Source organism: Hetaerina americana, unplaced genomic scaffold (genome assembly GCF_022747635.1).
Source record: "Hetaerina americana unplaced genomic scaffold, ioHetAmer1.1.p SCAF_6, whole genome shotgun sequence".
Lineage (NCBI taxonomy): Eukaryota > Metazoa > Arthropoda > Insecta > Odonata > Calopterygidae > Hetaerina > Hetaerina americana.
Window position 1 is genome coordinate 76,577,436 of NW_027287205.1, and position 14,382 is coordinate 76,591,817.

General features: G+C 36.0%; 1 protein-coding gene across 1 annotated transcript in view; it reads left to right on the forward strand.

Annotated features, from left to right (window-relative positions):
- LOC139695469 (matrix-remodeling-associated protein 5-like) overlaps window positions 1–11,498 on the forward strand; it is a 98,327-nt gene extending 86,829 nt beyond the window's left edge. The window contains exon 5 of the mRNA XM_071594254.1: window positions 8,854–11,498. Within this exon, the coding sequence (XP_071450355.1) occupies window positions 8,854–9,140 (287 nt within the window). The 3' untranslated portion in view covers window positions 9,141–11,498. The remainder of the gene's footprint in view (window positions 1–8,853) is intronic.
- Window positions 11,499–14,382: the final 2,884 nt, after the last annotated feature.

A 14,382-nucleotide genomic window follows, 5' to 3' on the forward strand; every position in this document is an offset into this window, starting at 1 on the left:
TCTACAAAACCAGCAAATTTGTTTTGATTGTATTCTTTATTCATCTTTATTAGTGATATTATTTCTGCAATGGGACCATGCATGTCTCTCCCCTTTCTGAACCCAAGCTGATCATCCCCTAAGTAATCATTTGCCTGGCACTCCATTCTCTTATTATGAGGATAATTAGAAAAGTTCTCAGAATGGATTAGAAATAAAATACTTACCTCTGTGAAAATTTTTTATATTTCAATGTAGTCTTCCTGTACACTCATAGACTTGATCTAGCATTGTTCCAAAGTCTTGATCCCATCTGAAAAATTAGATTCCTTCAGGCCTGCAAATACTTGGTTGTTAGTTCTTTGTTTGAAGAGAATCTCCACCCATTGAAGAAAATTTTGACCTTGGTGAAGAGATGAAAATCTGATGGAGCCAAATTAAGGAAATGAGGTGGATGTGGCACCAATTTGCATCTCAGTTTACATATTTTCGCCATTGCAATGACTCTTATGTGTGGGCATGCATTCTCTTGATAAAATATGACTTTCTTCCTTGCTAAAGCTGGCCTTTTTTCAGGTATAATTTACTGTAATTGGTCCAGGAGGTTTGTGTAGTATTTTCCAGTAATTGTTTGACCAGTGGGAAGATAATCTATCAGCAGAATCCCTTTCGCATCCCAGAAAATTGAAGCTATTACTTTTCTGGCCTTCCATGTTGCCATTACTTTTTTGGTGATGGTGATCAACATGTTTCCACTGCTTTGACTGCTGTTTTGTCTCTGGAGAATAGTAGTGGGCCCAAATTTCTTCTGTGATCACAAACTGGCATAGAAAATCATGCTGGTTGCTCTTAAAATTGTTTGTCTTGAAACATATTGTTTGGAAATTTTCATTCTTATGTGTTTGTGATCCTGCATCTGGAGTCATGGTACCCATCTGGCAGATAATTTTCTCATATCCAATTTTACTGTTAAAATGTGATATGCTTGTTCAGATGACATCCCTGCAGCTTCAGCAATTTCTTGCACTTTCAGTCAGTGATCCTCCATTACCATTTCATGCACTTTTGCAAACATTTCTGGGGTGGTGGCACATTTTGGACAACCACTACAGGGATCATCATCATCTAAGCTCTCCCTGCAAAACTTAAACTCAATTGTCCTCTTGGCAACAGTTGAATATGAAGGAGCAGAGTCCCCCAGAGTGTTCTGAATTCAGCATGAATTTCCTTTGCTTTCATACCTTCCTTTGCAAAGTATGTAAGCCCTGCTTGAATCTCAATTTTTTCCATCTACACAAATCACTTGATGGGAACAACAGCAGAGAGGTATCCACACCAGAGATCTCTTCCCAAGAGCACTGATGCATTACATGTTTACTCATAAGGGATTACCTATTACTATGTGAGAAATTCCCTATGCTGGCGCTGACATCTGGTGATGATTCCAAGAATCTTTTTAACTACCGCTATAATTATCTTGGGAACCACTTTAGCTGTATGCAAAATCAAACTTATTGTTCTGTCATCCTGACATGATGTGGTCTTTACCTTTTTTAAAATATTAACTACATAACACAGATCTGACAAAGTCTTTCGGCCAGATTTCTCTCTCATAAAAGCTACGAATTAGACCTTAAAGACTCTTCTCCCCAAATTCTCTCAAACTGCTCAGTAGTTTCATAGGTATGTATGTTGTCCACCCCCATGGCCTTATTTGATTCCATTTGCCATATTGTCGTTTATATCTTACCACTGAGTAAGCCTGGACCTAAGCTATCTTTATTTATGCAATTCTCTTTCAATCCTTCTTGGCCTAAGTTCTTCATAGTACAGTCATCTATATATTCCATCAACCTCTCTTGGATCTTTTGTTTCAACCAGTATTTTACCCAACTTATCTCTGTTAACATAGATTTACCCTTCTTATTTCCCAATATTGTTTTAAACAACTTGTTTAGGGCACCAATTTCACCCTTCCTCTGAAAACTTTCCATATCCTTGCATTACATCTTCAACCTCACCTCTTTTGCTCTATTTGTTATCCTTCTCAATTAGTTATTTAACTCTTTGTACTGCCATTTTCCTCACTCTGTATTTAAATTCTTCCATTTCCTCCTCTTATCTATCTTTCTAATCACCTCATCTGTGATCCATAGTTTCTTTATCCATTTCTTATTATCAGTTCCTAGAGTTTCTTTTGTGGCCTTCAATATTCCTTTTTTGATATATTCTCATTTTTCTCCAATAGTACTGGCTTTTTTCCCTCAGTCATGATTTTATCTACAGCCTGCTGAGACTACTTCCTTGTCAATCCAGTTAATATAGATCTAGCTACTGCTAGGAAATTGAATATAGAAACATAAGCTTCAACATTCCATTTCCTAATATGCCTTCCCTGTCTCATCTTTTCGGACACTAACTTCATAACTACTAAATTGTGATCAGAGTCCATATCTGCTCCTGGGAAACTGTGTGAATTGATCATGCCATTCCTAAATCTGTGCCTTACCATAATAAAATCTGACTGATACCTTTCTGAGTCACCTGGTATTTCAATATATGCCTATGCTTCTTGTGGTCTAAGCCAAGTGTTACTGTGTGTAACCCCTGTCTCCTTCAAAACTCAATTGCTTTCTTCCCATGGTCATTCCTTGTCCATTAACTGCAGCATCCAGCCTGTTGTCGTGACATGTGGCCTCTTGTCTTTGATATGACTTTGAAGAATTTTCACTACATTCCTGTATCCAATCATGAAGGCTTTTTCCGGGCTTGTTGATTGTGGAGATTTCCAAACAGAGCTTTGATCTGTGCTCTCAGGGTCAAAATGGTATAGCTAAGTTTCACCTGCATTAATAAATTGCAAAAGAAACTCGAAATCATCCTGTTACATCAACTTCAACAACAAACAAATCTGCACTCGAGTGGCCTTTTGTTTAAGTATGAGCAGTCTTGGAATTCACCACACATAAGCATACCTTATGTGCAATTTTTCTGTTTCCAGCATGTGGATGCCACCTAATGAAATTGTAATTGTTGTCTCATATATAGGCAATATTTTCTGTTGAGTAGCCTTTGCAGCTCTGGGTCCACCTTATTTGGAATTTATTTTAAACCTCGTTCAAGTTGTGGAAAAAACATACTCCATAAGTCTTGAGAGATGAATTACATCGGCCTCAGCAGATGATTTGTTCGGATCAAAAAAAACTTTCAATGTAGCATATTGTTTTTATGTCCTGTCCAATGTTGCCTAAGGGAAATTAAACATTATTCTATCTGAAATGGCTACCACTGATGCAATATCAGTCAAAGCAATGTAACTTGTACCACATATACATCATGCAGCAAACGAACAATATAAAAAAGGTAATTTACCCAGTAACTAATGCAAATAAAAACTTGTAAGCACTCTTCATCGACCTGTTCTTATAAACACAAAAATAATGGTGCAAGAGCATTTAGAGTTTGTAATCTAAATACTCACTCGCAAATGAATATATTTTTAGCGTAGAAATCTTTTGAGTTTGGGCTAAAAAGTGTTCATGTAATTAACATGTTTAATATTTTCTGGACTTGGTCTTAGAAAGATTGAGTCGAGGTTTAAGTTTAAGAATAAAATGGACTTTTACAAAACTTTCTCATGATAAGGGCCAATTTAGGAAATCAATTAATTTATCCTGATAAATGTTTTGGTACCACATAGCATAGTTATTTTGAGATGAGATACTCTTTGGCCGCAAGTTTTAGTTGTTCTCTGTTTTTGCTACAATATTCTTACTAATCTAAATTCTTACCAATTGGCTTACTAATCCAATACAATTACAAGTTTTATGTCTTCAGGAGTTTGACTCAGAGGGTTATTTCGGGTTCCAGAGTCTAACAAGAGTTTCAAAAATCACTTTGATTCTTTAATAAGGCTAAGGGAATGTACATTCTTGGTTAATTTAAGCTCACTGGTAAATCTGGGTCAACCCTGCTTCTTACAGCAGTTAGCTGAGTGCTGAGCTGTCAACAACACTAAATTTTAATTAGTTACCTATGTCATAGTCAATGGAATCATCATCTTTGTCTTCTGGAAAAGTCACTGGTATTCCATTAAATATGTCAAAAAGAAAGGATGAGTTATGAAGGCCATGAGGATTTTACTAAAAAACTTTAAAATAAACTTAATTATAATTAGTTTTGAATACCATATAATTGCTTCTCCTGTTTACATTCATTTGACCATTAATCCCTACTCTTTTGCATAGTCATGATGAATGTAATGCCTGTGAAAGAAGAGTGTTTGCTTTTCAATTTAAATTTAAAATTGAAGGATTTCATATTGCACTCATTCAAAAGACTTTCCATAAATCACATTTGATTATTCCACTATCTTCTCCCTTTTATGTAATTGGGATATTAGTTCATCTGTTACATCTACAGTAGATCTCTTTTCCCTGAAACAAAAATATGCAACTAATAACTAAATCCTCAATTGTATTTTTAAAATATAAGTATACTCTATGAATTTCAATTAATGTCATGATTAACTCTCTACTCACAGATTTTATTTAACTCAAATTATAAATAGTTCTGTCTTAATACAACTTCAGTTCAATTATTTAAGTTCTTCTTGACTGAAAAAAAGATTTAAAGGTTTTAAAATAACATTGTCTCGTAAATCTTGGTGACATAGTAACACAAATGTCTGTTAAAAACCAATGTAGCAACATTTTTTTTAGCCCATCTTGAAAAAATAATCACAAAAATTGAAAATGATGTCTATATTGAAAAATCATTACGCACAAAAACATTAGAATATTACCTCTGTTCTGCCACCATTTGCAATAAATAATCTACAAGCTGGTTTCTTTGGGAAATTCAGGGTAGTGGAGTTCACATCATACTAAGGCATACTACTACATGTTTTCAGGAAAGAGTAAAGCCACATTACTAAAATTATTGGCATTTACCAATGGGATTACCTATTCTATAAATAAAATTACGAGGCCACCAATTAGAGCAGGTGGCACATTTTACATATTTTGAAAGTGTTTCGGACCAAAATAGTCAAAGTAGTAGGGGCATAAGGAGAAGAATTGGGAAAGAAGCTTTCACAAGGATGTGAGAATTGATGACACGAAAGTTGAGTATGTATATTTAGAAAAAACTTATTGAAAATTTGATATGGAGCATGTTTTTGTATGATGAAGAAGCATGGTCATGGAAGTGGTGTTTTTGGACTTAGATCTGAGGCTTTTGAAATTTAGGTGTGGAGAAGGATAGAGAAGGTTGAATGGGGCAAAGTCCAAAAGTTTGGAGATATCCAAAGATTTCTCCAAGAAAGAAGAGGAGGGGATGCAAAAAGGAGGCAATTAGGAGACATTGTGTTTTGATTGGCAATGGGATGTGTTGAAGAGAGGATACAGGGCAAGTAAGAAAGGGCATGCAGCAAGATAGGCATGCTGGATGGGATGAAGGGAATGTATGAGGGGATTGAAGAATGGTTGCATGGGATGCCAGGGTGTGTCTTGTTTGGCAACACTGAGAAATATAGGCATGCTCAGTCTCAATACATTCAAAAACTACCTTAAGCAGTAGAATAATGATAATAAACAATAATAATCCTGAGTCAGCAGCCAAATTACCATTAGGCCACCATGCCCCAGATCTCTGCTCCAAATTTAAAAAGATGGAGCTGAATAAACTGACTTACAGCATTGCTTTATTCAGATCAGCTCAGATAATATATACTGACAGAAATATGTACTGACAATCACCTATATGAACTAAATTCAAGAGTAATAATTATATGCATGCCAGCCTTTTACAATCATTGAAGTTGACTGTGGAAGTAGGTATTCTTTTGGAATTTTTATACATATTACAGGGAGTAAACACATCTTGTATATTTCTAATATGAGTTGTACTTATACTATCTGGCAGTGGCATTTAGTTCAGATAAAAAACTTTTAATGGGAACTCCTGGGAATGGGTTTTCCTTTGTAGAAATATCACAAATTTAGAATGTAAATCTTGTCTTCCTGAATTGAAAACAAGCAAAATCTATATTTTGCCTCTTGGATAAGAAATGCAGCATAAATATAAAATAATAACAATATTATTATTATTTAATATTATCATTATTTATTATTATTATTTAATATTGTTATTTAATATTGTTATTTAATATTATTCCTCCTGTTATGAAGAAGTTTCCATTTTGATGAATTTGTTCCTAAATCTATGCCCAGCCATATTGTGATGGTATCTCTAAGCATTTTCCAGGTGTACCTATATAATTAGTATTGTTTGAACCAGGGGTTAAAATGAAACTATTCCTCATGCAAAACAATAGTTTTCTACTCATGGTTATTACTGATTTCCCTCCCTCACTCTCATCTTTTCCTATGCCTGCCACTTTATTTTAATCCCCAATCAATATCAAGTGTTTCCTCCAGCAACACCCATAGTCGCTTCATAATAACATAGTGTCTAGACTTCATGATACTGGGACCCATAACTTAGATATATCAAAGTTCAATATCCAATCTTCAGCTGCAATATATTTTTATTTATTTTAGTTCTCCATTAAATGTCAGTATAAATATATTTAAGTATGCATGCATACTAGAGCACCATGTAAAGCTATTGAATAAGCATCTTACAGAGCTGCATTTCTATCTTGTGCATTAATTAATTGAAAAGATGTGCTATTGCAGGGAAAAAAACAATGATACCATTTCTTTCTTCATTAAATAATAACTCTTTATTGAATTAGTGGGTCTTAACAAATTTACAGCCTGAGTACAATATGAGCTGGGTAGGATTTTTCTAGTCTTATGTACACTACTTTTCATCAGGCTCCAACACTTCACCTTGAAATTCTGTTTATGATGGCATGGCTGGCCTTACCAGGAGTAATTATTATTTTGGCACATCAGCACAGCTGATGATATTCCCTATACCCACTTCATGGAAATCTCCCATTAACTTATCGTATTGCTTCAAAGACCAGTGTTACAAAATTTTTAATGCCACTCAAATATAGAATGTATTATTTTATCTCTTTACTTGGATGCTAAGTGTCAAATACCCTCTTCTTCCTAAAACTTTATTCTGATAATTTAATTCTTCTCTTAATAGCCTTATTACTATGGTCATACCGAATACTTCCCAAATATGCTCATTTTTTCACCAACTTTATTTATTCACTCTTTATTTAATGAATAGCTTTGCTTTGCAACTTCCTTTGAAACTCAATGCTATTGTTTTCAAATTATTTACCTTCATCATGTCTGCATATCATTCTGCAATGTCATTAGAAAGAAAACTATTTTCAGGACTTGGTTTTGTGATTTGTGGCATATTAATAGTGGTTAAATGTTATTAATATATTCTTAGATGCTATGAATTTCATTCATGGCATGTATGAATCAATACTTCCAAGGATGCCTTCATCAAAACATGTCTCAAGTTTTCATATTGTAGGTAACACTAAAAAAATTAGAATATTTTGTTAAGGAGTACAATGTTAGGCATGTGACACAATGCATTCTACAAAAAAATGTTTATTCTTTGACAAGTGTTAGTACATTGTAGTAGCTTACTCAAGATTATTACTACATAGTTCAGACACGTATGTCACATGAGATACATGGGGGAAAGGGGATGGTGAGTGTTAAGGGAAAGGTGTATAGCTATAGCAAGAGGGGGTGAGGGGAAGGAAAAGGATCTGGAAAGTTGGGATGGGAGGGAAATGGTGTGGTAAGGGAATGGAGGATTTGGGATAGAAGGTAAGAGGTAGAACTGGTGGGTGGGGAGGGAAAGGGTATGATGAAGAAGAAGAGATTGTTAATAGGATAGTAGTAGTATAGGATATTATAGGAGATAGTAGTAGGGGAGCAAAATGAGGTGGTTGAGTGGAAAGTGGAGTGCAGGAAAGTAAGATGGGGAGATGAGAGTTGCCAGTGGGTGTAAATGAATGTTCTTACAGCAGTGGGTATTGAGTGATTGGTGAGAGTGATATGGGAAATAGTGGAGGGATTAGGCAGAGGAAGAGAGGTAGAGATATGAATTCTTGATCCATCTCGGGGGACAGATTATCATTATAGGGTATATCTTGGGGTTTTTGTCCAGGTAACAGATACACAGCAATTCTACTATTAAAATTTATTGATGACCATGGCTTCACAACTGTGTGGTATCATCATGTTCAGAAATACCTTAAATACCTTAGACACTTCCAGGAAGAAGGGGCAGGTGGAGGAGTGAGAGGGAGGAGGGTTTCAAGGAATTTTTGTTTCACGTTGGGGTAAATGGTGGGAGTGGGGGGGAGGGCTGATGGGCACTTGGGGGGGTTTGAGGAAGATAGATGGGGTAATGGACAGACAAAATAGACATCATGGAACAAAGTAGAGTATATGAACTGATATTTTGTGGGGAAATGAAAATATACTTTTCTTGTCTATTCTCAATTTGGAACACTGGTTGATAAAGCTATATATTAGTAAAGATCACATGAAATCCTTATCTTCCATCTGCATGTGGAAGTAGGTAGTAAATTGTCCTTCATAAAATTAAAAAAGTTTTAGCTTAATAATTTGCAAGTATTTGCTGCTCTATAGGCCAATTGAGGCAAAAAGCTGTCCATAAAACTCTCAATCAAAGCCCTTCATGCTCTTTCATCACCATCCATCCCCTATCAGAGAAGAAAAGAAATAAATTCCTTATTTGTACATTAAAATTTCATTGTCCACTACTTGGAGTAAACCTTTGTTTTCAAGGAATAAATTAACATTTACTGGCATTAAGGAAGGCAGTGAGAACTGCTCCCAGTATCAAAGTCCCCAACCAGGTCAATATTTCAAATCACTTATTTGTTTCCACTCCCAGGTGAGCATCCAGCAGCCATGCAGAGGGGAAAGAACCATGCAGCCGCAGCTCTCCTCTCGCCCTGCCGCCCTGTTGTTCTGTTGGCCCTTGGGGGAGCCGCCACTGCTCTTCTTGCCCTGCTGTTCCTGCCACGAACAGCATCAGAAGCAGAACTGGCCCCGCCGTTGGCTCTCATTGGCACCCCACCACCATCCACACTCCTTTTGGCTCTGCTGGTGGCGCTTGCATCCTCCTCCGCTGATGCTATGCTCGTGCTGCCACTGTTTGTCGCATGGGCAGGGACGTAGAGGTCCCTCTTGATGGAGCAGTAAGCCGCGAGCCCCCTCAAACCCTATATCACCCCTCTAAAGAAAACAATTCTCCATTTTGCCAACCTTCTCCCCCCCCCCCTCATTCAAAAGAAAATCCACTCCTCTCCCAAGAAAACCTTGTATGTGGAGACACAAAAAGTGTTCGGCAGATGAGAATGCTCAAAAAAAAGATGCAAGTGAGGACTTGTTGAAAAATTAAAGTTGTTGTTGGTGATGGAGGGTTGGCGTCATTGGAATGAGCAGAGTAATGCGCCTACCTCATGCCATTGCCATGGAACCTAAACCCAGTATGTATGGACTTGATCTAAAAAAAAGCATAAACATGCTGTGGTTTCCAAAAATGAGGAGAGGTTTTAGTAAAACAGAAAAGCTTTGCCCAGAGCTCTAAGGAAAGTAAGTGTGAGCAAAGTATAGGTTATGTTTTATCTGTTTTTGTTTAAGGTATGAATGGATTTCAGATGCAGCATGGTATAAGAGTGTGTGCACTTATGTTGAGGGTGGAGGTGTTAGAGTGACTGAATTTAAGAAAAATTTAACAAATGAAGCTTAGTTTAGATGTGTGAACAACAAAATCCATAAAAAAAGAAAAATGAGCAAATAAACTACTTTTTTCAGGACCCAAAAAATAGAAAATGGAAAAATATAGGTTAATGGCAAAAAGAAGTGGATAACATAACAGCATCGCTTAATCTCCTACAAAATGTCCTCCTCTTTGTTCAGAATGGAATTTAAAAGGTGAAAGAATGCAAGACATCCTGTTATATATTATATCTCTGTATAATCTTATGAAAAATCCCCATGGTCCCTATCCTCCTCCACCCTCATTCCTTGGTATAAAAAAGCTCATTGTAATGTTTTTGCTTTGCCGGACAGACAATGTTGTTAATCGTCATTCCTTTTTTGGAGTCACTCATTATTTGTATTGTCTATATAAAAATATATATAATACATATATATATATGTAAATAACATGCATACGTACCTACTTCTTCCTCAAAAAGTGTTCTAGCTAGTGTATGGAGTGAATTTTTATGCCAATTCCTCCAAATGATGGGGAATTGAGGGCAGAAAACCTAAATATCCCATCCAATTAGACCTCCTTTTTTCTTCTCCTACACATCCTTCTTCTTACCTTCTAACCCTGTCTCCTCCTAACCCAAATTCCAACCTCCTCACTTCTATACCTTCCCATAATCTTCCTTGTTGTTTTGCTGCCATTTTTCAAGGTATGACTTATTGGTGATGCAAAAAAAATGTGAAACCTGAGAGCAAAGTTCAGTTTATCAGATGAAGTGAACTCATTCAAGAGAAGAATTTTTAAGGATTAAAAGAGGGTGAAAGTGAGAAAGGTATAATATGAAATATGTACATAAAAATTTAAAGTGATTAAATCGACAGAAATATGTGTGTGACATAATTTGTCTGTGTATGTGTGGAAATAAAGGACAAGAAAATTATCCAAATTTTTGTGGGGCATAATTAAAAACTGCACATGGTGCATACACAACTGATATTCTTTGAAAACTATAAGCTCCTAGGAAATAAATGTATGTATGCATTAATATATGTACACAAAGCAGTAGGAGTGTATATATTTTATGCATATATCATGGCAATGTATTAAATGGAATAGGTAATATCCTCCTGTTCCCTCCAGTCCCAAACTTTGATATAACATAACTAACCTCCTCTGTTTGATGCCCATTTAAGAAAGTGTGCAGGTTCTGTAGTTTGATTGGAGCATGAATAATACCTAATCTTATCTTAGTTCCTTGCACTCCTGAAAGTGACAAGATTGTTTCAAAAAGGCCTCACTTTTTTATAAAGTTGAAATTATGACCCAATTTTGAGTGACAAGAATGTCTCTAATTGCAATGTGACCTTTTCCTGGGTTATGACTTTTTTGCCTGTAAGGAAAAATGTCAAGTCTGAAAGCATTTATGGAATTTGAATGTTTAAAGAAAATAAATTAAACAAACTACTTGGGAAGGCTTTTGAAAATGAAATCTCTTGTTGGTGAAATGCTTCTCGAAGAGAGCCGCAGAGGACATTCACTTCAATGAACAGTTTCCTCTAGTATGTAGAATGAATGATGATTTTGTTGTGAAATAAAAATGTTGTGTGTCCTTCCATTCTGTTTTCAAATTAGACACTCAATTCTGTAACTCATTGAAGAGATATTCATTCATTTGTGACACAGTTACTAGTAGTAAGAAGACAGAAGATGCATTTTTCATGAGTTTGAAATCAAGTTTATTTTCTCTTCCTTTATACTAATGTGAAACTGAATATGAAGATGAAACTTTCTCAATGATGTAATAAAAATGTTGTTGATATTGGTGCCCTAATTGAAAGAATCCCTAGAATGATTTTTGCCTTCAATAATGGTAATCTGCAATTACTCTTACAACTACATATATAATTGCTTCGTCAACTTTATAGATTTTAGATTCATTTATTTTATATTTTTGAACCTATTTGTTACACAGTTCATAATGGTATCTCTAGCAAAAGAGAATAGTGAATTAATTACTGAACAATGTGAATTTGAACACCTATTACCTAAATATCTTTATCAGTATTTTTATTTGATGAAAATCCCTTCTAAAAAAGTCAAAAGAATATTTTCATTAGAGATTGAATTCTATATTCACATTATGTATTACTACAAATATTGTACCGTATTAGTTAAAATGTTTTAGTTCAATGAAATGTTCATGGAATACAATTTAAGAGAAACCCGAAAAGCACAAAAATCATGAGTGAACTTAGAAAAATTGTCAGGAATTGGACCCTGTACATTTCAAATAAGTTGATAACTGTCAATCAACATTTCACATCAATAAAAATGCATTTCATGTGAAGGAGAGCCAAAGCGCACACATTAAAAATCTTCTTCGTTGAAAGTCTCATGCATTCTCCAGAAATTTCATGAAAAATTCAGCATTTCACAATATTTCCTATTATTAATATGTTTCCCACCCACTCATTTCAGGTATCAAGTGAAAACGTTCAGTTATTTTCTATTGAATTTTCCATTCCTGTTTTATCACCCCACCTGAGAATTCTTCTTTCCACCACCTTGGAGTGGAAATGGCAAGTGGAAGGGCTTGTGTGTTCTGATTGGAGTTCTTGAGCTGTGCTGGTGGGAGCAAAGATAATTGCTCCTAGTAGGGTAGCCTTTGCTTAAAGGTAGTCTATGCAGCATCTGTCCCTCAGTGTGGTGTCTGCAAGGGCATCTGAAACCAGCGGGGTGGCCATTTGAGTGATGGTGTGGCCTTATTGACAACCTTCACTGTCACATGTCACAAAAAAGTATTGGACAATGAGGAACATTAAGTTCAATTTCACTCACAGTTAAAGTGGTCCTTAGGATAATCAATAAGGGAATAGAAAGGAGAGAAAATGATCAATCAGGGGATATTCAGTTAATATTAATAAAGTGTAAAGGCATGTAGCCATAGCAGTAATGAGGTCACTAATAGAGAGGAAAATGTCACAGATGTGCCAGGTGACTCAGGCATATGACAAAATATATCTCAGACTGCTCAATTGCTAGTGATAGGTGGAGTGTCAGAATGGGCAGTGTTGGTGAAAGGAGCAAAGCATGCATGTCCATATCACCCATACTTTTCAACACATATGTGGAGGATATGGTAAAAGAGGCATGAGAAAAACTGGAGATGGGAATGAAAATCTGCGATGATATCATAAAATCAGTTAAGTTTGGGAAGGTTCAAGCTTTAATTTGCTAGTCAGCCATGGCATTGCAAGTATCACTGAATGCATTGGAAAGTCTTTGTGATAGATATGGAATGAAAATAAATCCACACAAAGTAAAGATTATGTGGGCTTGAGAAGGAGGAAAACTAAATTAAATATTGAAACTGTAGTTCATAATAGAGAGCAAAGGGAAGAAAGATTATGTATGTCGGAAGTGTTTTGGTTCAAAATGGTCAAAATTCATGTAGCCATGAAGGGATTTTATTGGGCAAGGAGGCTTTTACAAGGAGGATGGAATCTATGATGGGGACAATTAATCTTGAGAAACACTTGTAATTTTAATATAGGGCATGTTTTTTGCCGTGTAAAAACATGGTCATTGAAGCAAGAAGGTAACATGTAAAGGAAATGTAGGTGTGGCGGAGGATGGAAAAAAATAAAGGGTTAAAAAGGAAAAAAATAGGAAGTGCTTGGGAGAAATTAAAAAGAGACATGGGACATGGGTTCAGAGCATTTTGATTGGCAATGGGATGTTGAAGGCTGTGACAGGGGGAGAGAATTTTGAGCAAATTAATAAGGGATAGAAATAGCTTAGGCTGTTGACCAAAATAAAGGGAGAAAGAAAGTATGATGAATTGAAGAGGGGATATTTGTGTTGGATATCAAGTAGTGCTTTTTAGAGGAGACAAAGGAATTCATCCATCCTGTCCATTACAAACCTGCCTTAAACAGTAGATTACTCATAGAGTAATCATAATATTTCATCAATCAGCAGGATTACATAATGAAGTTAATGAAGTTGAATTGTCACTACATTTGTAATATCCCAAAAGGTGTTGTTTTGACCCTATCTATATCAGGTTTGATACAATGAAAATTTGATCCGTTTATGGAACTGCACAAATGACACCAGTGAGTGCTGAGAAGCTTCAACGGCATCAATGGAAAAAGGGGGTATTGTAAAAAATGATCAAAATTTAACTTGTTTATCTTCCTACAAGAATGACACCGCTGAATGCTGAGAGGCATATTTCGAAGGAATGAGTAAGGGGGGCATTAGACGAAATAATTAAAAATTTACATGTTAAAGTAATTTCAAAAATAACACCATTGTGTGACGTGAGACGCACAAGGTTTTTATAAAAGTATCAGGAAAAGTTTCGGACTTTGCACGTTGTCGTCGGTACTTGACTTCGACAGCCGTCCAGCATGGGGCTCGTCCTCCACACTCCCTCAGCTATCTTTGAAGAGCATGTGCCACCCTAAAACTGCAGTTTGTGACAAGCTTTCATTCTTGAACACTTGACGAATCATGCCCAACATCTCTGTTACCAATTTCTCCAGTCCAACACAAAATTTGATGACGTACCGCTGTTTAATCATTCGCTGCAGTTTGCACTTGCCCTGAGACACTCAACAGGGATCAATTATGAACACAATCTAGCCTAAACGAAAGCTCACAGGCGATTGGTGCTTGTTGAAGGTGAGACCTCCC